General features: G+C 40.8%; 1 protein-coding gene across 1 annotated transcript in view; it reads left to right on the top strand.

Moving 5' to 3' along the window:
* Nucleotides 1-979: 979 nt before the first annotated feature.
* Nucleotides 980-26372, top strand: part of LOC6033770 — a 96199-nt gene continuing 70806 nt past the window's right edge. Inside the window, exons 1-2 of the mRNA XM_038254269.1 lie at nt 980-1720; nt 8428-9210. Of these exons, the coding sequence (XP_038110197.1) occupies nt 9077-9210 (134 nt within the window). The 5' untranslated portion in view covers nt 980-1720; nt 8428-9076. The remainder of the gene's footprint in view (nt 1721-8427; nt 9211-26372) is intronic.

Genomic DNA, 26372 nt, shown 5'->3' with positions numbered 1-26372 from the left:
TTGCGCAAAGAAAAGGTATTGCACTGGTAACATAATTATTATTATTAATTATTCAATGCATAATATGGTCCTAAAGCCCCATGCCAATTTGTATGTACAAAAGAAAAAAACACGATCAAAAACCATTACTGATTACTTTTTTCATTTCAAATCAAAAATAAGGAATAAAAGTAAATGACAAGACAACATTTAATTAATTTTATTTCTCATTCACTGTTCATTATTTTTTAGGTAAATTAGATATTATTTTTTTACTATTTTCATCTATTAATTTTGTATTGTTGTTTGCAACTTTCTGTTCTGAAACCATTTTCATAAAAGTTCCAAACAGGTGCACGTTTTCCTTTAATCGGCAACCCTGCCATTCATCTGTGTGTACTACAATAACAACAACAAAAGCAACAACACAGCCAGCCAAGTCTCTGCTCGCTGTTGCGGCTTTACGTTTTTGTACGGGATCTTGAGTTTCTTGGGTGGTGTGGTGGTGGTGGATTGGGTGTGGAGAGCGGGAGAGCCAGAGAGCAACAACAACAACCCGCCAGCCAGGCCAGCCAGCACCGCACGACGAAGAAGCCTTTGCCGTTCGATTGCTCTCTTTTGGGATGGACGTGGTGCGAGAGAGGAATGGTGAGAGGTGTGTGGAGTGGGAGAGGGAGAGCGAACCTGGGGTAGCTGCGTGGTGTATTTGCAAATGACGTAGTTGGTTTGGTGGTAGTGCCTTGTGGGTAGCGGTGTGGTGTACACCCTTACCAAAAATCATGATTTTTTGAGTTCCAAATCCCACTTTTCATACGATTTTATGAGTTCAGGTACTACAACCATAAAAATGGTTATATGGGTTGAACTGAAAAAATCGTATGAAAAGTGGGATTTGGAACTCAAAAAGTCATGATTTTTGGTAAGGGTGTAGTTTTGGAACGGCCCTCGTGCGGTGAGAGAGGAGAGCGCGAGAGAGTGAGCAGCCGAAGCAGAGTTCGGGAAAAGAAAATGGCCGCCGCCGTCGTCGCGTGTGTGTACACTGGCAGCTCTTTGGAACAGCAGCCAGGCTCTGGCCAAAGACGTTTTTGTTTTTCCACGTAAATTTTGCACCTCTGCCTGCAAGCCGCCGTGGTTCATCGACACACACACGGGAAACCGGGAAAGGCCCGGAGATTGGCTCTGTACGAAACGGTTCGCGCGGTGTGTGCAGTGATTTTTCGCGTGTGCGTTCCGAAGTTCCCGGAGAACCGTGTTTCGGGGTTTCGAGTAGGTCGCGCGTTTGCCGGAATCGGTGCACCTACCCCTTGAGAGTGAGTGAAATTCGCGGAGCAGCTGCTGGCCACGGTTCCTCGTTTCGGGTGCCGGAATTCTGTCGTCTCCGTCGTGGTGTGGCCCTGACGGTTGGTCATTGTCGAGGATTGTTTGACGGGAAAGCCCCGGGCTCCGGGTGGCCACCGGACCTAGTAGGCTGTGGAAGCTTCGGCTGGATTTCTTCGGTGGGTTGCTACGATCCGAGAGATTTTTTTTATTGGACGTCAGTCAGTGTGTGGTGCTGGATGTGGCCTGGAGAGGAGAGGCAAGAAAACAACTACGTAGTTGCGGGAAAAAGAAGAAGAACGCAGCAACAACAACAACAGCAGCAACAACAATAGCAACACACACAACAGCAGCAGTAGCAGCAAGCAGAAGAAGAAAAGAGGCGAATTTCTGTGTGTCTATTTCGCGCGATCGGGAAGATGAAGTGAGTGTGATGGGTGGTCCGGGAAAAACAGGGAAATTTTACGGCCAAACCTGGCTGACCCCCCTCCGATAATGTGTGCCAATTCCAGTGAGTTTCCCCCGGGCCCAGGAGGACACTTCCGGGGAATCGAACGCGTGTGTGTGTGTGTTTGTCCCATAAGGTGTGAGAAGTGTGATTTTTTCGTAACCGTGACCACGTCGTAGAACCTGTGTCCACGAGGCAGCTTTATCCAAGGTAATATCACAGAATGCAGGCAGCTGATAGCAATCCCGGTACCCGGTCCATGTGGCCACATCGTACGGAAGTAGCACGCAATTTGGCACCGACATGTGACTCCGCAATATGTGTGTCATCATCGTCATCCGTTTCCCCCCTCGGATTCCCGTGGGCCATGTGATTGACTGGTTCGGCAGAATTCGAAATTTTGCGGGGAAAAAGTGTGCGCTGGCCTCGTTGGGGCCTGGGAAAGTGGAATATTCCACGGGGGCTGCTGCCATGTTGGAGCACCCACCAGCAATGTGGGCCGGGGGCCAAACCTCGTGTTAAAGTTAAAGAGTTGAGCGCAGCACAGAACTTAAAGCATGTTTTTTTAGTGAAAGGAAGTTTATTGTTGCGTAGTACATTTTTTCAAAGTCCACTCGACCAGAACCTCGTGGGTTTTGGGGAACGTGGCCGAAGTAAATCGATGAGAAAGGGATTAAATTGTGACAGAATATGTTGTTTTTTTCCTTTCCATTATGCAATCAATATGGAATGTAAAATCGGTACAAAATAATTTCGAAAAATAAAAAAATAATAATCCTATCAATGTTTTGCAATTGCAAATAATAGATTGAATTTCAAATTGCATTTTCTGCGTAAAAAGTGTTTCCGGGAAGGTTGCAGTGTTCATAAATTGTTTTTACACCAAAATTTTTGCGTCCTTATGCCATGTGGAAAGTAACGAAGATTAGTGTTTGCTCGCCAGTTTTCGAGGTCTCAGGTGTTAATTTGATCATCGCTATAAAAAGATGTGATATTTTTTTGGAAATTAAATTTTGACGAAAAAACAACCCGAGCATTCGAGTGTTAATTAGTGGCACTATTTTGCTAAATAAATTAAGAAAATTTTGCTGCGGAATAAAAGTAAAGTGACGATGAATCGAAAAATGAGAATTAAGGAACGCATGAGGAAATGCAAATTTTGCAGATTTTGGGCTGACGTTGGTGTTATCTGGGGCTGTTCGTAGTTTTCGTGGTTGATAGTGATCCCTAAATTTTGTGAAAATGTTTTCATGTTAAAATGTGAAATATTGTTCGGTGGCTGTGAATACTGATTCTAACAAAATAAAATCAACTTTTTTCCAAAGGTTAATGTTCTAGTCTGCAATCTTAGATTTAAAAAAAAATATTAAAAAGTGCCTCAATCCTGGTGAAAATATAAATAAAAATATCTTGCAGAATATATACACATTTTTGTTTTTTGTTCAAATGAGACATTATTTCTGGAGCAACACGAGGAAAGGTCGGATAAGCAAAATGCTAGAGACAGTTTAAACTCACTTTAAAATTCGCAGAATTTATTTATCTTTTTCACATAACTCCAAGTATCAACCAATAGCTGGCCTCAACAGCTTCCTTTCATCGCTGTGGGCTTTTTAATATGGTTCAATAAGCAAATGTTAACGTAACGTGTATGTTAATTGTGTCGAAACATGGTCAAGTCTGGAGCAATACGAGAAAAGGGCAGATAAGCATTTTGACAGTTTAAACTATTTTGCGCCGGTATTTGTAGCACTTTGGGTGAACAGACTATGTAGTAAAAGATGATTGAACTGTTCACCTAGCGCTCATATTCGATTCCAGGACCAAGTTGCCTGCGGGTATGGAGATCATACATACATACATACATATTAAACTATTTAGCTAATTCTCAAGCATAAAGAATCTTTTTCATAAAACTCGAAGTGCTCCCCAGCTACCTCTAAACACTTCCGGGTTTGTTCAATAGTTATTTGTTGTCTCGGAATTTGCAGTCGAAGCTGTCAAAATGCTTATGCGCCCTTTTCAAAGGTTGCTCCAGAAATGAAAAAATAAGGTTAGTTAGTTTTTAAAAACGCAATAAACATCGGGATCTCAAGAACTTGTCATAGAAGCATTGTGGTTTTTTGGGAGGGACTATATTTTTCTGTAAAATCTTTAATAAGGCTTTCTAGTCAGAAATTTACCAATACATTCAAAGTATGTTTACATGACAGCTGGACGTTTGTTTGCATCAGGTTTCCTATCTCTTTCTAGCAAAAAAATTTTGTCAGACGACTTCTAGCTGGTTTTTTTTGACTGACTGCCCGATATGTCAGCCAACATACTTCGCAGGGCTGTGACAGCTACAGCTCGATCTTTGTTTGCATCAGGACACTGTGACGAGGAGTTCGTAATTTTTGAGTTAAATCATATTTTTTTCAGTGGGCCTAGAAAGCCTTATGTTTACGGCAAAACGTGTGGAAACTTAAGCTTCATCCAAAAAGTACGTCACGCCCTAGGTCGTGCGAGTTGCCAGTTATGGTCAAGGTATATAGAAAATTTTGTCATACTTTTTTCAAATGTTTTTTTTTTTTGCATAAGGCTTTCTAGGCCCAGTGAAAAAAATATAATTTAACTCAAAAATGACGAACTCCTCGTCACAGTGTCCTGATGTAAACAATGATCGAGCTGTAGCTGTCACAGCCCTGTGAAGTATGTTGGAGACTAATATCGGGCAGTCAGTCAAAAAAACCAGCTACAAGTCGCCTGACAAAAATTTTTTGCTAGAAAGAGATAGGAAACCTGATGCAAACAAACGTCCAGCTGTCACGTAAACATACTTTGAATGTGTTGGTAAATTTCTGACTAGAAAGCCTTATGGGCTGAATTTATTCACCATGTACTTTTTTATGATCATATTTGAATGTTTTCACACAGTTGTTCTTTTTCTCCACAATTTACAACTGATTGAATTTCGCAACCACGTTTAACGCAGGTCGCGGCCATCAAGAATCTGAAACAAATCTAGATTTGATTAACATATTACAAAAGACTGAATATAATTAAAATAACTCAGAAAACAACGATTTTTTCAAACAATCGGTTTAGAATTGTAACTTTGCTAACTCGAACCCGGTAAACACCACATGAAGATTGACATGAACAAATCTGCCAACTTCCAATTTATAAGTATTAAAATTCATTAAAAGCCTAATAAAAATTAAAAAAAAAAAAACTTTGAAAAAATATATTTTGATTTGAAAATCTGCCATACATATCTGCCATGCGTTGAAAGCCTTGAAACGCTGGTGCAACTGTACTGTTTTGACCAAATCTTGTTCATGACGAAAATCGATGTTCAAAAAGTTTATTTGAAAAAATAAAAAAATAGAAGTATTGTTTACGTTTTGCACATAAAACTCTAATTTTAAAATGTACGTGGGACATGTCATGACAAAATTCACCCCATATTCCAGCCAATTTGTCCATACAATCTTGAAACATCGTAACACCCTTGAATCAACTCGGTGTTTAAAAAAAAAAGTTCAGAAAGTTTGACAGTTGGCATGGCCAAATTTCAAGTTTCAATCGTTACACACTTCTCGGGTGAGTTTTCAAAAAGCCGTAAGAGCCACCGTGACCTCCGGCACTACTTTCGGTTTTCTCCAAATTGAAACAGTATATAAATTGGTTGGTCGAATACCGTTGCAAAAAGGGCTTTGTTTACCAATTGCTCTTAAGTCCTTTTGAAAACTAATCCGAGACTTTAACCATGACATATGTTCATGAAACTTTCAGAAGTGATTGGAAATCATCTTCTCAGTGGATTCAAAAAAATATGTTTGGCGGGACCGTGGTGCAGGGGTAAGCGTGGTTGCCTCTCAACCAGTTGGCTTGGGTTCGGTCCCAGACGGTGGCATTTTTCGAGACGAGATTTGTCTGACCACGCCTTCCGTCGGATGGGGAAGTAAATGTTGGCCCCGGTCTAACCTCAAGGGTTAGGTCGTTAACTCAGTCCAGGTGCAGGAGTCGTCTCCCTGGGTCCTGCCTCGGTGGAGTCGCTGGTAGGCAGTTGGACTCACAATCCAAAGGTCGTCAGTTCGAATCCCGGGCTGGATGGAAGCTAAGGTGTAAAAAGAGGTTTGCAATTGCCTCAACAATCAAGCCTTCGGACACTTAGTTACGGGTAGGAATCTCGCAATCGAGAACGCCAAGGCAGTGCCTGTAGAGCGAATAATTTTATTTGATTTTTTTTTTTGATTTTCGGATAAAATATATTATATTTCGCATGATTTCACGTGATTTGGCGGAAAGGCTCAACTACTACGGATTGCACGCATTTCGCGAAATCGTCAAAATTCACTATCCCTTTTATGATAAAATATTATCTTGTGTGAATGATCTTGAATAAACCACGTGGTCTTCATACTTCTTTTTTCTGTAGATGTTTGGTGAAATCTAATGAATATGAAAAAAAAATTAAAAAGATTCGTCAAATGGGATGGATCGGAACTACAGTCTTTGTAGAGATAGCAGTTTTCAAAGCAACCGTAAAAGCATAACATTTAATACAGATCTCTGGTTAGTTAGGAAACCATACTTATTTTGTTGTTTTGTGCTTTTTTTCTCTAACCGAAACCAATAGATACCATCAAAACATTGTGCAAAAAATAACTCAAATAGCTGTTCAAATACGCCCCAGATGATGGTGTTAGAAAGGTGAAGTTTAATCATACAAAATGTAATTATGCCAAATTTTGTAATAATTTGGTAATTTTATAAGACATCACCAAGTATTAAGTTGATCGTGATAGTTTGATTGCTAATTAAATAAAAAAAGTGGCTAAATTCTTCAAAATTTTCCGAAGCCAGAAACTGGTTGTGTTGTTGAGGGCTCCTAATCGATATACCAAAGCTACGACAAGAATTCGTTACAACGACCCACGCACAAAATCTGCCATTCTGCTGGCAGGCCGCAGCAGGTTCATTAACGAACGACAAAACAACTCCCTGACTCATGCGAGTTGATTGCGTTCCAGGTCCGCCCTGCTGCTGCTGCAGCCGGCCAACTTTCGGTTCGGTCAACCCAACCCGCTGGCCGCGGGTTTGACCGTAACACACAGTTTGGCAACGGTTTCGTGCTGCTCTGCGTTCTCGGATCGACGGTTGCGAAAAAAATGGCAACAAACTTGTCTTAGCAAGGAACAACGCCGCTTACCTTAGAAAATCAGAAATTGACGACCGTCGCTCCACGGGGCATTACATTCAATTTTATTGGAAGAACCAGTTTGGCTTTGATGGCAATAGTGAGCCGCGTGACTGGCCGTCGTTTGCGCGAAAAACCATGTGCTCCTCGCTGATCCAATCGGTTCAATGTTTGTACATTTTTGGCATACAAAATGTACGTGCCTAATTGATGCTAGAAATAAATAAAATAAAACAACAAAAAAAAAACAACTTCGTCATCGTCTTCATAAACACATTTCAACACAAAATGGCCGACCTACAAATATCTCCAATATTGCCTTGTCTCGCCCCTTTCCCCACCGTTGCTGAGGTTGGGGCTGACTGGTATTCGTTCCCGAGCCAAGAAGTTGTCGAGATCACACACGACAGGCCACGTACCGGTTGTGGCGTGCGAGAGGCGAAGCTCTGTTTGTTGTTTTTTCCTTGCTCTCCGTGGTTGCAATTTTCTTACGCGTCATCTCATCTACCCTCGCCAGTTCCCGCGACCACGACCGACGATGGGGGTGGATCTGGACCATGTTGGGTTGAGCTTGTCCTCGGAAACAGATTGATCAATAAATGATGGCAAATGGACCAAGCTTTGCCCGTTCTTGTTGGCGATAAAGGATATAGAAGTTCTAGCAACACTGTCTTATGTTAAAACTACTTACTGAAGTGTAATTTTTAACATTCGGATGTAGATAATAACTTCTGGAACTGTCTACTACAAATCCTTGTGAAAGCATTTGAAAATAACTTATTCAGTTGTTAAAAGTTGGCAACACTGCCACATGAAAAATGTCCACGCAGGTGGAGGGGGGGATGGTCCCCAAACGATTTTTATAAATATTGAAAATATTTTAAAATAAATCTAAAATTAAGATTACACATAAAATCAATTTAAATTAAAATCTAAGGGCAATCGTGAATTTTGGGTCGTTCGAAAGTGCCACCACCCTTGAAACATACGTTCCGTATTTCGTATTGGATTTCCTTTCCGGGCATCGAAAAGCCAGGATGTTTCGGTCATCCTGTACTGCTGCTGCTGGGTCGTGTCGATAACAAAAACCGGGACGAAGCCGCCAGTGCCGATGCATCCACGACGGAATGAGGAGAAATGGCGCGGAGAGCCGAGACCTGAGACCCCGGACAAGACATTGATCAGATTCAGGAAAGCACACACGAGCCACGGTCGGTGGAACCGGTCTCGGACGACCCCGTCGTGAGGGATAATCATGAAATCATGCAAAAGAAAGTTGAAAGGAGACAAACAGGAAAAATTCGTCGAACTCGTGGCGTGGCAGCGGTGCTCGTTGAAGAGTTAGTTCGTTCGGACGACGACTTTGCTGAGTCATGAAAATCACACTTCTCACGCACCCCTCTTCACTTCCAAGCCTGTCGACTATCACACATCATTCTGCGAGTGTGTTTGTGCTGGAAATTTGTTATTAATTGGCGGTTCTTTTTCTTGCTTGCAGGTGCACAAGGTGATTGCGGGCGGGTTTTCCTACTCGTGGTTTAATTTTCGCAGAGTTTGGGAACAATCGCACGTCGCCGTTTCATGGAATGATGAGCCCGCGGAATGAAGCAGTGATTGTGTATTCGATGTGCAAATAAATCTCTGTAAATATAGCTGTGCACCGTGTAGTTTTCTCTAGGCAGAAAGTTAAAGTTGCGAAAGTGAAGTTGCAAATGACGTACTAGTAAAGTAGTCTACCTAAGGAAAATACAAATAAAAAAAAATCCCAATTTATTCGTGAATCCATGGAAAAAGCCTGCAGTCTTAATGAAGAAGAGAAAAAAAGAAATGTTGTGTTCCATCTGGTGAGAAGCAGAGTCTTGTGAAATGCTCCTTGCAGCAGTGTTACTCACAGCTCTGAGTATGAAAAGTGAAAAGTGTAAAAATTGCAGCTAAAAGTGAATAAAAAAAATCCAAGCTTTGCAAGCTTCTATGAAATTGTCAACCAAGCGCAGGAAGAAGGAAAAAAGCAAGCTCGCCGTAGTGGAGGGAAGAAGAAAACGAAGAAGCAAGCATTTGTTTCGACGACGATTCGAGAGCAAAAAAGCGCATTCAAACCAACCAACTGTGTGGACAACTACGGAAAAATATGCTGACTTCGGAATGAGATGGAAGCGGCTATACGTTCTGTGCAGCAGGTTGGGCCACCAGGCCAGAGGGCCGACACTGGCCCTTCTCCGCAGCCTCCCCCAACGATGTCATTTCAACAGCGTGTGCCACCAGGTGCTGCGCAAATTCATAGGTGAGTTCATAGCTTTATTTACCTTTTTTCCCGGGGGTTTCCAGTGTGTTGAATTATTTGTCAATCCGTTGATGACATTACTGATTATTTATTTATTTTAAAATATGTGTGACCAAAAACAACGTCACAAGCATCCAGAAGTTTGGCACAAAAATACCTTACCGTTACAAAATGCAAAAATCCTAATCCTGATAAGTTATTTTATTGTAATATTTCGATGATCTAAAATAAAATAAAAATCAAATCAAATTATTCGCTCTACAGCATTGCCTTGGCGTTCTCGATTGCGAGATTCCTACTCGAAACTAAGTGTCCGAAGGCTTGATTGTTGAGGCAATTGCAAACCTCTTTTTACACCTTAGCTTCCATCCAGCCCGGGATTCGAACTGACGACCTTTGGATTGTGAGTTCAACTGCCTACCAGCGACTCCACCGAGGCAGGACCCAGGGAGACGACTGCTACACCTGGATTGAGGTTAGACCGGGGCCAACATTTACTTCCCCATCCGACGGAAGGCGTGGTCAGACAAATCTCGTCTCGAAAAATGCCACCGGGACCGTCTGGGACCGAACCCAAGCCGACTGGGTGAGAGGCAACCACGCTTACCCCTACACCAAGGTCCCCGTATGAACTTATGAACTTATGTGTAATTCCCCACAAAATGCGGTTTGAAAAGTTTCGTGAAAGTTTCGTGAAGATATATCATGATTCAAGTGAGTAGAAGACGATTTTTGCCGATTTACAATGTATGTAAAACGAAAGGGTATAGGCTTTTAAGGAAAAATAGTTAGAAGTTTCAAATATCTAGCCGTACATTTGAAAGGGTCGAATGAAAACTTAAAATGCCGTTTTGAAGGTCTACGGATCAAGGAAAAATGTTCATAACATATCAAAAAATGGTGATGTTATTTTTTCAATATTCCGAGATACGATATTTTGCAAATAAAAACTGGGTTATCGATGGGGTCAGATCTTTAACATGCCTGTTTTTCTGTTATAATCTTTTTGGAATTCCGTGGGAACTTTTAATGGAATTACATGACGGGATCCAGACGATAGGTCGTATGATCGATCTAGACATCTTTTTCATCAAAATATCTGAGATCCGGCCTCAAAAAAGAAAGAGTATAACTAACTCTACTAACTCTAAAAATATATCGTAAGGGGGTTTCTTACAAAAACCGTCCTTTTTACAATCTTCCGGACTATTATTTATTGGGCTAAAGCTGGTATAAATATTATTAAAAGTTTTGTAAAAAAAATCGGCCTCAAAAATCAGGGGGCAAAATATTTTTTCAATAAACTAAAATTTCAATGTAAATTCAGGTGGTATTAGCTGAAATCAATTCAAAATGCATTCCTTTGTGTTAATAATCATTTTGAGCATGTTTAAGTTTATTAAAAAAAAATAATAAAATTTTCGATCTACTGTACCGTAAAAAGTTTTTTATTGGCTAAAATTGTTGTTCTCGTCAAATCTTGCTTTTCAAAACTTTTTCAGTCAAATGTTGAAAATATGACTTGTAATTCTATTTTTTTATTCCTTTGCCCTTAAGGCCGTTGCAAAAAGCTTTCAAAGTTTATGTAAGTTATGTGCCCTAATGGAGTAGAAGGCAAGCAATAGATTTGATGGTCTTGCAACACTGTCAAAGGATTGTATGGTTTAAAAGACATTTTAATATTCATTTTTGCAGATCCGTTTTGAAAATAATTATTTTCGTAGAATGCTATAGTGCTTTGAATAATTTTTAGTCCATGTATTGAGTCAAATCTTAAACGGTGATTTGACTCAATACATGAACTATCATCAAACCAATGTTGAAAAATATTATTTTTCCAAACAAGTTTAACTTTTCAGAATCCATTTCAGTACTGAAAAGTAGAACTTTCTAGCAAAAAGTGTTTCTATTCAATTTTGTTATTTTTGGTAGAGAAAAGTAGGCTTTTTCGTCGTTCGAGAATGACTGGAAAAGTCTTTTATTTCACGACAGAATTGCAAAAAAATATTATTACAACACTCATCTGACATTTCTTAAATTTTGAGCGAAAAGTGTTATTACGCATTCACTTTGCATCATACTGCGATAAATATTTTTCCCTACAGATACTTATTCTGCCATGACCGTCTCTATAACACGGTGTGTTTTTTAGAACAAGGTAATGATAACAAAAATCGGTATGTCTGATATTTGGCACTGTGAAAGAAGGGCTCTTTCCCGACATTTATTGAGGGGTCTGGAGTAACTTTTTTTGAAGATTATTTTTCGATTTTATGGGATATTTGTTCAAATAAGTCACAGAAAATAGTGCATTCATGTTGATATCACTCAAAACTTCTTATTAATATGCCTTGGGGACTCTAACCAACTACATTTGACCAATATTTGACCTCCAATAAAAAAATTCGAACCAAATTCACCAGATTTCTAACATTCTTTGAAATTACTTCAAAATCCAAGCTTGAATCTCCGATACGACCAAAAATTAATCTTTTCTTTGTACAATTTGTAATAAAAATACAGCAAAACATTGCCCGGATACGAATTTGAGTGTTTAACAATGCTACATATAGATTATTAAATAAATAAGCTGTTTATTACCCATTTGGTTCAATTTTTTTCCAATCCTCTGCCACATCACACTATTTCATTTTAAAACATTTTAAAATCAATCACATTGTAGAAAACAGTTTTCTGAACAAGTTCCATAAAATGTTTCTGTTTTGGTTCAATATAAGTTGAGATATGCCCAATTTCCTGAAATAAATAGTGCCTTTTTCCAAAATTACTTAATTAACCTTTCACATGATGGGCACTGCCTACTAAGACATTTTTTATGATGATAATATTTTACTAAAACATAGAAATTATAACAAATTTTGACGAAATTCATGAAAATTATTCTATAGCATTCATTACAAAACTTAGTAGGCAGTGCCCATCACGTGAAAGGTAATTAAATTATGAAATTTTGGAGAAAGGCACTATTTATTTCAGGAAATTTGGCATATCTCAACTTATATTGAACCAAAACTGAAACTTTTCATGGAACTTGTTCAGAAAACTGTTTTCTACAATGTGATTGATTCTAAAATGTTTTAAAATGTAATTGTGTTATGTGGCAGAGGATTGAAAAAATAATTTTCGGAACCTATTGGGTAATAAACAGCTTATTAAATAAATAATCTATGTTTCGCATTGTTTAATGCTCAAATTTGTATCCGGGCAATGTGTTGCTGTATTTTCATGACAAATTGTACAAAGAAAGGATTTACTTTCGGTCGTATCGGGGTTTCCAGCTTGGATTTTGGGGTAACTTCAAAGAAAGCTAGAAATCTGATAAATTTGGTTCGAATTTTGTTATTGGCGGTCAAATATTGGTCAAATATAGTTCTTTAGTGTCCCAAGGCATATTAATAAGAAATTTGAGTGATAACAACATGAATGCACCGATTTGCCGTGACTTTTTTTGAACAAATATCCCATAAAATCGAAAAATAATCTTCTTTTTGCTCTAGACCCCTCGACGAAATATTTCGGTATACCTCGATAAATGTCGGGAACGAGCCCTTCTTTCACGGTGCCAAATATCAGACATACCGATTTTTTTTTATCTCTGATGTTTCGAAAAAATACACCGTGATAATATTGATTTCGGATTAAAAATACAGTTAGCCAGTGACAATCATCAGAATTTGAGCTATGTCACTCATTTTGACGCAATAGCTCGCAGCTTTTTTTTTCAATCGATCCCGCATCGAAGGAAAAGATGAGTTGGAAAGGAAATAATAACACAGCGATCAAAATAAGTTTCTAAACCGGTATTCAGCTTGCGGGAAGCACAATCATGTATTATTTATACCAGCAAAAACTGGTTTTGAGATTATCACGATGAGATGAACAACAAGATGATGGTGGAGTGTAGGAAAAAGGAAGAAGTGGGTATGAAAAAAAAACAAGAACCGAACAAAGTCAAAACGAGTTACAGACGGTCAAGTCTGGTCTGGGTATGCGAAATTGGACACGAGGAGAAACTGAAACGACGGACCACGTTTTTTTCCCTTTCCTTACATTGTGCGGTTTTCAGTGTTTTTCCATTTGTGGACTGAAGTTATCATGGAAGTTGTTATTAAAACGAAATTATTTGCTCTAGTTGAGTTTTTTTGACTTCTTTTCTTTTGCAAGCGTATACAAATTTTTGATACCATTTTGGGAATTTTTGTTTCAGAGTCATTTCTGGACTGGTTATAGTAGGTTAAATTATCTTTTTAAACTGTTATTTATAGGATGCCTAGTAAAAACGGTATGCTTCTGTGAATTTTATTGGTTATTCCTTAATTTCAAAAGGCAATCATATACAATCTTTGCAGACTAAATACTCATATTGAATAGAACAAACCCAGACTGCGATAAGGTTATATTCACTAGCGTGCACAGGGTGGGGCAACATGGGGCAACTGCCCCACCATCCTCAGAAATTTGTTCTAAATTTGGTCAGGGGGTGTCCACAAATGACGTATTTTTCACAACGTCCATGTTCTTTAACCTCTCGTATGCCGATGCCCAGTTTAGGGTGTAAAAAACACGTCTTTTTACGTATGGTAAAAATTGCAACGGGTCGAGATTTTAAAAAATTACGAGACTAAAAAATGGAACTCGAATTCGTTATCAGGGACCAAAATTACCCCGTACAATGTTTCACGCAAATCGAAGAGGGGTGGGGGCATCTTTTTTCCCGATATCGTGTGAGTTGGCGGAGAATTACCCACATGGACCTCTGCATGGAAAAACGGGTGGTTTATTAGGCCAACTCTGGTCGGCAAATTGTTGACTCTAATATTCCAAATCTCGGTTCTATAGGGACTTGTTCAAAGTGTGGCACCTTTTGCCACAGCTCTCTCTCTCTATCATTTATCGATGTGCCTTATGAGCCGCAGTGTTATGAAAAGGACTGTTAAAGGTTCAACGAATGTTTATGTTCACATTTTAATCCATTAAAATCTATATTTCGCCACAGCTGGCTCTTATAGCTAAATATTCTATAGATAGAACAAGTAGCTCAAACATCCCTGTTCCGCAATATTTGCGGAAATTCCATACGAGCTTGGTTTTGCGTTGTGTGCAATTTCTGGGAGCGGTGCGGAATGGTTCTGCGACACAATTTCGCAGTTTTCTCCCCTCGCCGTGGTGATTTCGCTGGCCATATTCCAATTCGCAAAGCTACACGCGGGAATTTGTGTTGTTACATGAAACGAAAGGACAAATTTCATTTCTCAAGTTTCTGACAGTATGTCTCCTCAGCACGACAGAATAACAGAACAGCGCAACAGGGAACGAAGCAAAAAAAAAAAAGAAAAAAGAAAATGAAAATACTCGGCGACAGGCAACGTCTGCGATGTTCCATCCGTGAAACGTATAAATTTGCTTTTGAATGAACTAATGCCTCCTGTGTATCGACATACATATTCACCATCACCATCACCACAGAGAGCGCCGTTTGCTATAAATAATATCGCTGTGGGTAAAGTCAAGCAATCAGCTCTCAGCTCTTAGCTGGGCAGGCAACGGAGCAAGGTGGCAATGGCAAGAGGTGAAGAATGCCCTGTTGCCAAGTTTGCGGCTTTCAGTTTTTTTCTTCATTTTTTTTAATGTTCTTCTTTTGCCTGTTTCTTGTTGTTGTTATTCTTCGCTGTGTACGCAGCCCACGGGCAATGCCAGAAGAGAAGGGAAGGGAAAGGGGTTTTGCTGAGCTCTCGCGGTGTGACGGCCGGTCGGTAACAGTGCGCACACACACACAGACACACCATTCGCTCGCTAATGATAATACAAACGTCAGGCATTTCGTGGTCGATGAAGATGCAAAAAAAAAGAAGAAAACGCTCATGTCTATGGCCTTTGTAAGAGAGTTGATGGTTGTTCTTGCCTTATATTTTCCCCGTTTTCTTCTTTCTTTCTTTTTTTTTGCCACTGGCTGGCAGCGCTACCACATACAGAGCAAACAAAAAAAAAAAAAATAAATATACGTTTCATTAGGCTAGTGCATGTGAGTTGTTTTGGAAATAGCTTAGCACGGGCTTATTAACGCTGCTGGTATGAATGAGAAAATAATCCATAAATAATGTAATTATTTATCGTGAGATTACCATGCGCGAAAGCAGAAATTTTACTTTTATTTGACCCATACTTAGTTGCACGTAGCTTTGTGGCATGTATACAATTAATCAGCATGCATATGCAAGTGCAAAACACTAATACACGGCGTGGGATGCAACAAATTTAGGGTTCGCTCCATATCATGAGAAAGTCTTGCTGAGTTTTATGGCCAATCCGCTGTGAATTCTTGACTTTTAACAAGTTATACGAATCCTCGACATCAACCTTCTTTACTTTTCCTTTGAGATCTACGGTTGGACATGGCGGGCGCCGTGAATTGTCAAATATCGGTGTAACAAGCTGTTCGTCGTAGATGTATCACTCAGCATGTTATAAATTTTCCAATGAACCGTAGATCGTTCGTAGCACCTACCGTTCGAAAACTCCAAGGGCACGTTCGTCCTCTTGCCGCATCGTCCAGGTCTCGTGGCCATAAAGGACTACCGGTCTAATCAGTGTTTTGTACATCGTCAGCTTCGTGCGGCGTTGGACTCGATCGTATGTGAGGGTCTTCCGTAATCCGAAGTAGGCACGATTCCCAGCAAAAATACGTGTCCGGATCTCTTTGCTGGTGTCGTTGCCGGCGGTTACCAGCGATCCCAAGTACACGACCTCGCTCACCTCCTCCAACTCATCACTATCCACAGTTAGAGGGGTGAGACTTGGGAGGCCGACGTCCTTCGAACCCCTTCCTCTCATGTACTTCATCTACGTAATTCTCATGCCAAGTCCTAAACGTCTTGCATGTACATTCAGTCGGGTGTAGATATCTTTCACCGTCTCCAAGTTCTTTGCTACAATGTCGATGTCATCGGCAAAAGCAAGCAGCTTGCAGGACCTGTTCATGATCGTGCCACTCGTGTCAGTGTCCGCTCTTCGAATAATGCCCTCAAGGACGATGTTGAACAGCGCACAGAATAAGCCATCACCTTGCCGCAGCCCTCGGCGTGACCCAAAGGGTTCCGCTAAATCCCCCGAAACACGCACGAGACACATCACACCATTCAAGGTAGCCTTGATCAGCCGAGTCAGTTTATCCGGAAATCCGTTCACGTGCATGATCTGCCATAGCTGCTCGCGGTCGACTGTATCATAAGTAAATCTTTCTCCTGAGGGGAACACCCGTGAAGAGTATCGGGGCCGACATTTACAAAGCGGATTCAGTGACAATTTATCAAACGATTTAATGTTAACATTCTATGTTGTCTTCCTAAAATGTCGTGGTAAGGTCCAGCTTGTGATGATACACTACCTTCCCTTTACTAAGCAATCGAATCCAGAAGGGAAAGGATCACCAGTTGTGTTGGTCCGAGCCGGGATTTGAACCCCGATCTAACGCTTACGAGGCGGCTTAAGCGTTACCACTGGACTACGTGGCTCGGTCACTGTATCATAGGCCGCCTTGAAATCGATGAAGATGGTGATGTGTGGGCACGTTGTACTCACGACATTTCTCGAGGATCTGTCGGAGACAAAATAATTGGTCCGTGGTGGAACGCGCACGTGTGAAGCCCGCTTGGTAGGGCCCCACGAAACTCCTTGCATGGGGGACAGCTGACAGCAGAGTATCTGGGAGAGGATTTTGTAGGCTGCGTTGATAAGCGTAATGCCGCGGTAGTTGTCGCAGTCCAGCTTATCGCCCTTTTGTAGATAGGACACACGACACCGTCCATCCATTACTCCGGTAGCTTTTCCTCCTCCTCACCAGTTACCCCGGATCATTGCCGGCAGCTCTGTTGTTCTTCAGCTTCCTGATATCTCTCTTCACCGTCTCCAGATCAGGTGCTGGGAACTTTTCATCAGCTGCGGGCGCTCCAAGGTTGACTCCATTGCCCTCTCCGTCCGCTTCATCGCCGTTGAGATGTTCGTTGTAGTACTGCTTCCACCTTTCCAACACCTCGCTCTTGTTTACGATCAGGTTGTTCCCCTCGTTGTCTCTGCACATATCGGCTCGCGGCACGAAGGTTTTGCGGGACCGGTTCACCTTCTCGTAAAACTTCCGCATTTCGATAGCTCCAAATAGCTGCTCCATTTCCGCGCAATCTCGGTCTTCTTGCTGGCGCTTCCTAAGCTTGAAGACAGTGACTGGCCGATTCCGAGCATGCCCAGCATGGCTTCCGCTACACTGCCAAAGGCTGGGCGAATACGGCTCCAACCATCTTCGAGCGAGGCTGCGAGCTGGAATCCAATGTACTCTGTTAAATAAACTTACGAAATCACGAAAAAATGAAGCCTAGAAACCGAAAAGCTACAATATCTTACATATTGTAGGAAACATCGGTAGACAAGCTACTACAAAACAAGTATATCTCGAGCCACAGAATATATGCGCCAGCATTCTCGCGCCAGTATTCGAAGCTCAACTTGACAACTTGTCGACTTGGCGACGAAGCGTCGGAAATCGATGCAGTGTCATTTTTCATCAATTTTTCCGATGAAAAATCATACTGAATTGTAATATTTACGAAGATGGAAATGATATCCAGCCATAAAATAAAACATAGACCTTTTTTAATAAGTAAGGCAAAAAGTAAATCAATCTTAAAAATTGATCGATATCGCCGATTGATGTCAAATTTGTTTCAGATGCTCACTCTTGGTCTGGATTATGAATGTAGAAAGAAACTTTGGATAAAATTAGAAACGAAAAATGTGGGCGAAGATCACCAGGTGGATTTATACCTTTTATCAGGGATTTTTTTTATGGTAAGTTAATCAAACGGCTCTAACTCCAGAACCAAATTATGAATCTTAATGAAATTTTGGGAGGTTGTAGAGCTCTAAAAATGCATTTTTTTTAGATAAATGAAAGATATGAAAATGAAAAAATTTACCATATTTTCATTTGGAAACTGAGCAGTTCTCTCAGATTTCGGTCATTCGATTTGTTTTTTGTATTTTTTAATCCGACTGAAACTTTTTTGGTGCCTTTGATATGCCCAAAGATGCCATTTTGCATCATTAGTTTTTCAATATAATTTTCCTTACAAATTTGGCAGTTGTTCATACAAAAATGATGTATAAAAATTCAAAAATGAGTATCTTTTCTAGGAATTTTTTGATCGATTTGGTGTCTTCGGCAAAGTTGGATATGGACTACACTGAAAAAAAATGATACACGGTAAAACAAATTATGATGATTGTTTATTTAACTTATTGTCACTAAGACTTGATTTTCAAAAAAACACCATATTTTTTTTATGTTTTTATATGTTTTAGAGGACATCAAATGCCAACTTTTCAGAAATTTCCAGGTTGTGCAAAAATGTTTGACCGAGTTATGATTTTTTTTAATTAATATTGATTTTTTTCAAAAAATCGAAATATCGGTCGCAAAAATTTTTCACCTTCATTTTTCGATGTAAAATCAAATTTGCAATCAAAAAGTACTTCAGTGCACCGTTTTCAAGTTAAGGCCATTTTTAGGTGACTTTTTTGAAAATAGTCGCAGTTTTTCATTTTTTTTTAAATTAGTGCACATGTTTGCCAACCTTTGAAAAAAATATTTTTGAAAAGGTAAGAAAATTCTCTATGTTTTGCTTTTTTGAACTTTGTTGATACGACCCTCAGTTGCTGAGAAATTGCCATGCAAGTGTTTAAAAACAGGAAAAAATATGTTTTCTAAGTCTCACCCAAACAACCACCGTTTTCTAATGTTGATATCTCAGCAACTAATGGTCCGATTTACAATGTTAAAATATGAAACATTTGTGAAATTTTCCGATCTTTTCGAAAAAAATATCTTCAAAAACTTTTTTTTTTACTTAAGAACCACGTATCATCTGGACTTCAGCATTCCGCTTGTGAGACTAATTTGAAGAGACTGGAGAATCCATCGACAAAAAGAACCATATTGAGACTTTTTTTTAGAAATTCTGCTGGGAAACTATTAACTTCTCCTGGCATTCTCGAATTACGGAACGGTATACTACTCATCAAAAATAACAGTACGGACAAGTTTTTTACGTACCCATCTAAGTGCTAAAAAGCTCAACTTTTCAGCACTTTTATCGAAAAGTAATACTTTTCGTTACTATTTTGCTATTTAATACTTATGTTTACATCTTGTTGCATAAACTAATATATGGTTGTTTTTTTCTGAAATATTTTTAATTCCTTTAGAAGGAATTTCCAGGCAAGCCATGCATAACGAAAATACAGGAACTGATTCAGTAATTTCAACCAAGCATCGCATGAGAACTTTAATTTACGATTAACATACTCCCGTAGACCCGACGATACCGGAAAAGTTGAAACGGTGCAAACAATGCTCGTGCAATTCTGTATCAATGCCAGAGTTTTCACGCGCGGCCGCACACCCATCCACTCCTTCTACCAGAGTTGAGTTGTTTAGCTCTTTTCCTCTGGACAACTGGGAACCGTGATAAAGTTGCGTTCTCCAGCATGTTCCAGAAAGCGAGCGTCGCTGGTTGAATTGCTTGAACGTCATCGTCGTCGCCGTTTCCATGTGTGTTGTTCCGAGATTCCCAGTACGGTCGAGTTGCTGGTGCTGATGCGGGAATATGTTATTCGTCTTGTACATAGTCGTGGGTTTTATGTACCTTACTCTCCACAACTGCTCCAAAGCCAGCCGCAAACTTGGCTGGGTGGGAAACTTGTTCTTCTGCCCAGAAAACGCTCCAACATGGTATCCCGTTTTTGCTAAAGTACATGAAAAACTAGTCGACGTCGTTTTAGTAGCAGAGTACATAGGGACGAATGAGAATCAGACCAGCTCGCCGCTGCTGGAGAGAGATTCAACGAGGCAGATACACAAGTGCCTTAGTGTACACGACGACTCAGCGAGAGAGATGTATCGATTTTTCCATTTATAGCAGGAATGAAAATTTATGTTTTATGAGTTTTCCATGCTAACGAGCCGCTCTCTATTCAGGGTCTGCGAGCGTGTGTATGTTGTGTTATTATGCGAGTTGTTGTTCTGGTTTTTCAGCAGAACTTTGCTTTTTTCCATCTCCCAGTCCGGGCCCCACAAGTAGAGCGTTTTATACATTTTCATCGACCGGGTCTGCCTGCCTTGGGTGGGATGCTGCCATCGAAAACGTGTAAAATTACGCAGACGGAATGATTCTGATGGAATGGAAACTTACCCAGCAAAAATGGGTGTAAACCGTATTTTTCCACTCGGAAAAACTGGAATGTTCGTTTGCGAAATACATAATTCAACGAATTTTCGAGCTTTAATACAGTTTAAACAGCAGTGTGACGGACTCCTCTACATTGTTATTTGCCTTAAAGGTTTTACGTGCTTGATGCAATAGCTCGACTGTTTGTTTGAGTATGAAAAGTCATTAATACAAATTTACTTATCTTATTCAAAGCTTAATTGCTTTCTTGCAAGGATATGATTTCGACCACCGATGGCGCCCGCCATGTCATATTACAGATCGATGAAGAATGGGAAGGAATGATAGCATAATTTGGTTCTTTTTGAAGTATCCGGTGGTGTTCACTTGGTATGCAACACTAGTTGCATCGGCCTCAACCCCTTTTCCACAAGAAACCGAACCTGGATTGGAAAGGCATTCAAAAACTGGTTCTGAATAATTCGTGTTTTTTTTTAAATCAGGTTTCACACTTCTCAATCTAGCAAGTGTTAAAATCACTTTTTCACCTATAAGTAGTACTGTAATTTCATCGCAGCCTTTTAGGCGATTATCCTTGGACCATATATTTATTAATAAAGGTAGAGGAGGGTTTTAATGAAACAGGTGTATTTTCGAAATATGTTGGACAACAATTTAATAATTTAAACGACATAAATTTATTGTTGCTAGGAGAACTGAGGTAATGTTTTATGTTAGCGTAGAATACTGTTTTGAGCTGACCAGGCAGAACCAGAACGATTTTTACCTTCAATTCGGTAGATCAGTCAGTTTTTTAAGGATCTCTAAGCTATGGGATTGCCTATGTTTATATGACCTTTCCGAATAAAACTCTAGATTTCGAATGCAATATGTTTATTTAAAATTGGCGGATTTTAGTGGAACAGCTGGTGGATACTGGATAAGATCAAAGATCAAGAAGTCAAATATCGACCAAGGATGATAACATATGAATATTTTTTTGATTTTCGCTGAACATCAGTTAAATGTTGTATAGAGCTGTAGCTGTCAAATATTTTCCCTTACTGAAAAACTCAGCAAAACAAATTTTAGCAAATTTTACTGAATTTACTTGTTTTGTTTGAAGCACCATGTTAACTAATGCAATGTTTCTCTTTCTTTTTCGCAGGTAATGTTCAATCCGGGGTTAGTTTACCTGATGCCGTGTTAGTGAAATAACGAAACGAATCGGAATACGTCACGTCGTTTGAAAGCATCTCTAAGTGAATAAGTGCAATATGTATGTGGCCCAAGTGATAATTTGCAGTTTCGAAGAAAAAAAAGGCCAACAACACAGTGTGCAACAAAAGTCAATAGCAAAGTGAGAACACAGCACCCCAACAATTCAGTGCATGAAAATTCGAGTCAGTTCGAGTGGGTCAAACCATCCGTGGCAGTCCGCGGAACGACGTCTCAATTTAGATTGATCACGTTGATTGACATCGTACATTGCAGTAACTCAAGCGGGAAGGAAGAAAAAGGTCACATCAACAGCACGTCGAGTTAATCACGAGTTATCCCGAAATGCACTTTGGAATAAATGATGCAAAGAGGTCGGTTCGTAATTGAGATGTGTCAAGTTGCAATGCAAAGTTGCTGTTCTGTTTCGAATTTGGGAATTTGGGATTTCTAACTGTTATCGTTGTTGTTACGTGGATAGGGATATTACCAAATTTCATCACTATCTTATACATTTGCAATTTTCCCTAAACTTTAATTCGTGGCAAAGCACATACCATCACCATGAAAAAATGTTGAAAATGCGTTATGTGTTCATGTAACGATTTCTAGGGCCCTGGTTGTACTGGTGACATGCGCAGTTGAGTTTGTGCTTTTCTGCCAAAATAGTCTGCCAAAGGAAATTGAAAATAATTGTATTGGATCTTTAAATTCTTACTGCGAAGGATTTTTTTTTTATCTTTTTAGACGCTCCCAGGGATATTTGGAGCTACTTATTTTGAAGAAATGATTCACGCAATTGCTATGCGACCGACGCCCAGATTGTGTTGGAATGGTGGAGTCTAGCGGTGGGGTTTCTCTAAATTAAATGAGATTCCATTGAGTAGAAATGAATGAAAGCCTAATCGATATCGCATAGATTTCATCATTTGTGGTGTCATTAGAGCTCGATTGTTCTTCCTCACTGAGGAAAGGCTATAATATTGTTCTAAAATTAAACTCTTTGAAAAAACAAGTCGTAGCGGCTATATGATCTGATCTAACCTGTTCTCTAACGGCTATTAAAACAAAAGTGAAAACACAAAAAGTATGTTTTACGTAAAAAATGTATACATTTCACCTAAACTTTCTACCAAGTCATAAAGGTTGTTTTACTCTGATATTCTGATTTAGTGACACTTTGTTATTACAAAAGATATAGTGGTCCAGATAGCAAAATTAAGTAAAATTTGGACTTCCTAACTGTATTTTAGCTTGTTTGAATTGAAAGACTTTCAAATTTTGGACATATCGTTGTTCGCTTACACGGAAAGGGAATCCAGCGCCGTATCAGCAGAAAGATTTTCCTGGTTTGATTTTGCTGATATCTGCCAAACAAAATTCTAAACCAGCGAAATTTCTCGCTAAAACCAAAATTAAAACCAGCAACATACATAACATAGTTCTGCTGGTTTGTTTTCACTAATTCCTGCCAAAAATAACTGACAGCAGAAGAACTTATCACTTGTCAGAATTGATTGACGGAACACAACAAGCTTTTGAGCTAAGTGAAACAAGGAAGCAAAATTTGTTTAGTGAAGTGGTTGAGTGCAGTGCAAATGATCACTCAATTGAAATTTATTAATCTGCTGGATTATCAAAAGGTCAACAATTCGAACGCATAAGTAAACATAACCCATAGTATGAAGGGGAATTTGCCAAAACAAGCAAAATTAGGTTTGCTTTGAAAACTTTACCAACAAAGAATCATCAATTTATCTTGTAAAATCATACAATTCTCCAGATATTTATTGTGATATCGTTTGGTACAGCTTCCAGTCCAGCGGATGTTTTCCCTAACCCAGCGAAACAATCTTCTAGTTTATTTTGGCACAAGTAGATGCTGTCAATTTTGACCGGTTTCCAGACCAGCGAAAAACATTAGCGTTTCCAGGTAATTTTTCTGCTGGCTGAGAAAATAGCGTTTATTTTCGCTAGTATTAGCGAACTTTCTCGCGTTTTGGCGATGGATCCTTTCCGTGTACTTATTATGGTAACTCTGGAACCAATAACCGATGTCCTTTCGTCCGGTGTCCTCCCTACGGTCATGTCGTTGTTCTTTGACTCATCCTAACCACTCCGGAACCGGTTACCGTTGGCCGCTTGGAGGCCAATTCCAGATTATGGAAAAAATGTATCATTAGACCGGAAGTAATCCTAAGTGGCCACCTGTAACCAGTTTCAGAGTGACCAGTACGAATCGAGAACTACGGCTTGGCCGTTGATCGCCGTTTCTTTTTATTTCATGAAGTTTAATATGTGGAATAATAGGGGTTTTCTCATATTCCGGATGTTCCGTCAAGTGGCCAACTGTAAAAAAGTAACTAGAGTGGGTCAGAGAACACCGACACCGACCGTTCGATTGTTCCTTATTTTAATTTCATGATATATCGATTGATAGGGGATTTCACATATTCCGGATTTGTCATGGAAAGGTTAACACTGTTAACCCATTCAAGATGCATCAGCGAAAAACTTACTTACTTATGCGTCCTACTCCCCAATGGAGCATAGGGCCGCATTGAAGGATTTCCACTGTTGACGGTTCTAAGCTTTCGCCTTCACTTTGCGCCAGCTCAACGAAGCGTCCACAGCACTGATTTCTTGGTGGAGGCTTCTCCGCCAGGAGCCTCTTGGTCTGCCCCGACCACGTTGTCCTTGCGGGTTCCAATCTAGGGCTTCTCTGCAGATCTCGTGCGCATCCTTCCGTAGCGTGTGGCCAACCCATCTCCACTTCCGCTCTCGGATCTCGATGTGTATCGGCTTTTGCTGACACCGCCGGTGCAACTCTGAATTCGACACCCAGCTGTCGGGCCACCAAGCACGAATGATGTTACGTAGGCAGCGGTTCACAAAGACTTGTAGTTTCGACGTATTCTGGCTCGATACGCACCAAGTCTCACTCCCGTAGAGTAACGCCGACTTGACGTTCGAGTTGAAGATCCGTAATTTTGTGCGCAAGCGGATTTGGTTTGGTCGCCACAGGTTGCGAAGACCCGCAACAGCACCCCTGGCTTTCTTGATCCGTGTGGATATGACGATCTTGGTGCCACCATCAGGCGCAATCTGATTACCAAGGTACTGGAAAGTGTCGACCTTCTCAACTTGTTCACCAGCTACAGTGAAGCGTTGTGCTCGTTCCGTGTTCACTGCCATCGACTTGGTCTTAAAGACATTGACTTTTAGACCTGCCGCAGAGGAGCACGCCGCTAGGTCGTCCAGCTTGTTCTGCATGTCGTTTCCTCTCTGCGAGAACAGTACAATGTCATCGGCAAAGTCGAGGTCGTTGAGGTGCTCCATTCTTATCGGCTGCCACAGCAGCCCTCGGTTTTGCACACGGTCTAGCGCTCCAGCTACCACCTCATCGATGACGACCCCGGCTACCACGCGGATTGGGTCAGACAAAACTCCGTTGTGTAAAACACGTCAAACGAAAGCGTCGTACTGCGCCTTGATGAGGATGACAATCCTCTCTGGGACTCCCTTGCGCCCAAGAGCTTCCCAAAGGTTTTCGTGGTTGAGACGATCGAACGCTTTTTCATAACCGACGAACACCAGGTGGAGAGAATCCTGAAATTCGTTGACTTGTTCGAGGATGACACGAAGTGTCACTATGTGATCCACACATGACCGGCTACCCACTCCGGAACCCTGCTTGCTGCCGTCGAAGAGTATCGTCTATCTTCGACTTGATCCTGCACAAGATCACCTTGCAGAGAACCTTCAGGATTATGCACAGCAGCATTATGCCACGCAAGTTATCGCAGATGGCGAGATCCCCCTTCTTGGGAATCTTCACCAAGATGCCCTGCATCTAGTCGGCCGTAAATGTCACGGTGTCCCAGATTTTGCTAAATAGCCGATGCAGCATCCGAGCTGACAGTTGGGCGTCAGTTTTGAGCATTTCTGCGGTGATCCGATCTATCCCTGGCGCTTTTCCGGATTTCATACACCTCACAGCTTCCTCAATCTCTCTCAGCGTAGGTGGTTTAAAGTTCACCCGGTTGAGATTCGAGACTTGTAGCAGCTGCTCAAAATGCTCGTACCATCGTTTCAGCTGGTCAGCTGGATCGGTTATCAGCTGGCCGCTCCTGTCTTTCACCGGAATTTGCGGGTACGTGCCTTCGTCACAATGGCTGCCTTTGCATTTTTCCTCTTCTCTATTTTCTCCCAGGTGGCATCCGAGATCCACTCCTTCCTCTGGGTCCGCAGCACCCCCAGAGTATTCTCGCTTGTAGCGATGAAGGCGTCCTTGATGCACTGCCATTCCTCCTCAACAGTGCTGTCCGGGATATCCGAAGCTCGGGCTTGAAGCACACCGACAAAAGCCCTGTGCAAACGTTGCATGTTGAACCTACAACCGACTTTCTCCTCCTGCCGTACGACACCCGCTAACCGTAGTCGTATTACGCCGACGAGAAGATGATGGTCGGATGCGATGTCAGCGCTCCGCATATTCCTCACATCAAGGAGACTCCTTCTCCACTTGTGGCTGACACAGATGTGGTCTATCTGATTTTCGGTTCGCCCATCACGTGAAACCCACGTGACTTTATGTACTGATCGGTGGGGAAAGAGCGATCTCCCGATCACCATATCGTAATTTCCACAAAACTCTGTGAACAGCTCACCGTTCTCGCTCATCTCTCCGAGACCATGGCGCCCCAT

The sequence above is a fragment of the Culex quinquefasciatus genome, chromosome 2 (assembly GCF_015732765.1).
Source record: "Culex quinquefasciatus strain JHB chromosome 2, VPISU_Cqui_1.0_pri_paternal, whole genome shotgun sequence".
Lineage (NCBI taxonomy): Eukaryota > Metazoa > Arthropoda > Insecta > Diptera > Culicidae > Culex > Culex quinquefasciatus.
This window is presented reverse-complemented; position numbering and strand designations above follow the sequence as displayed.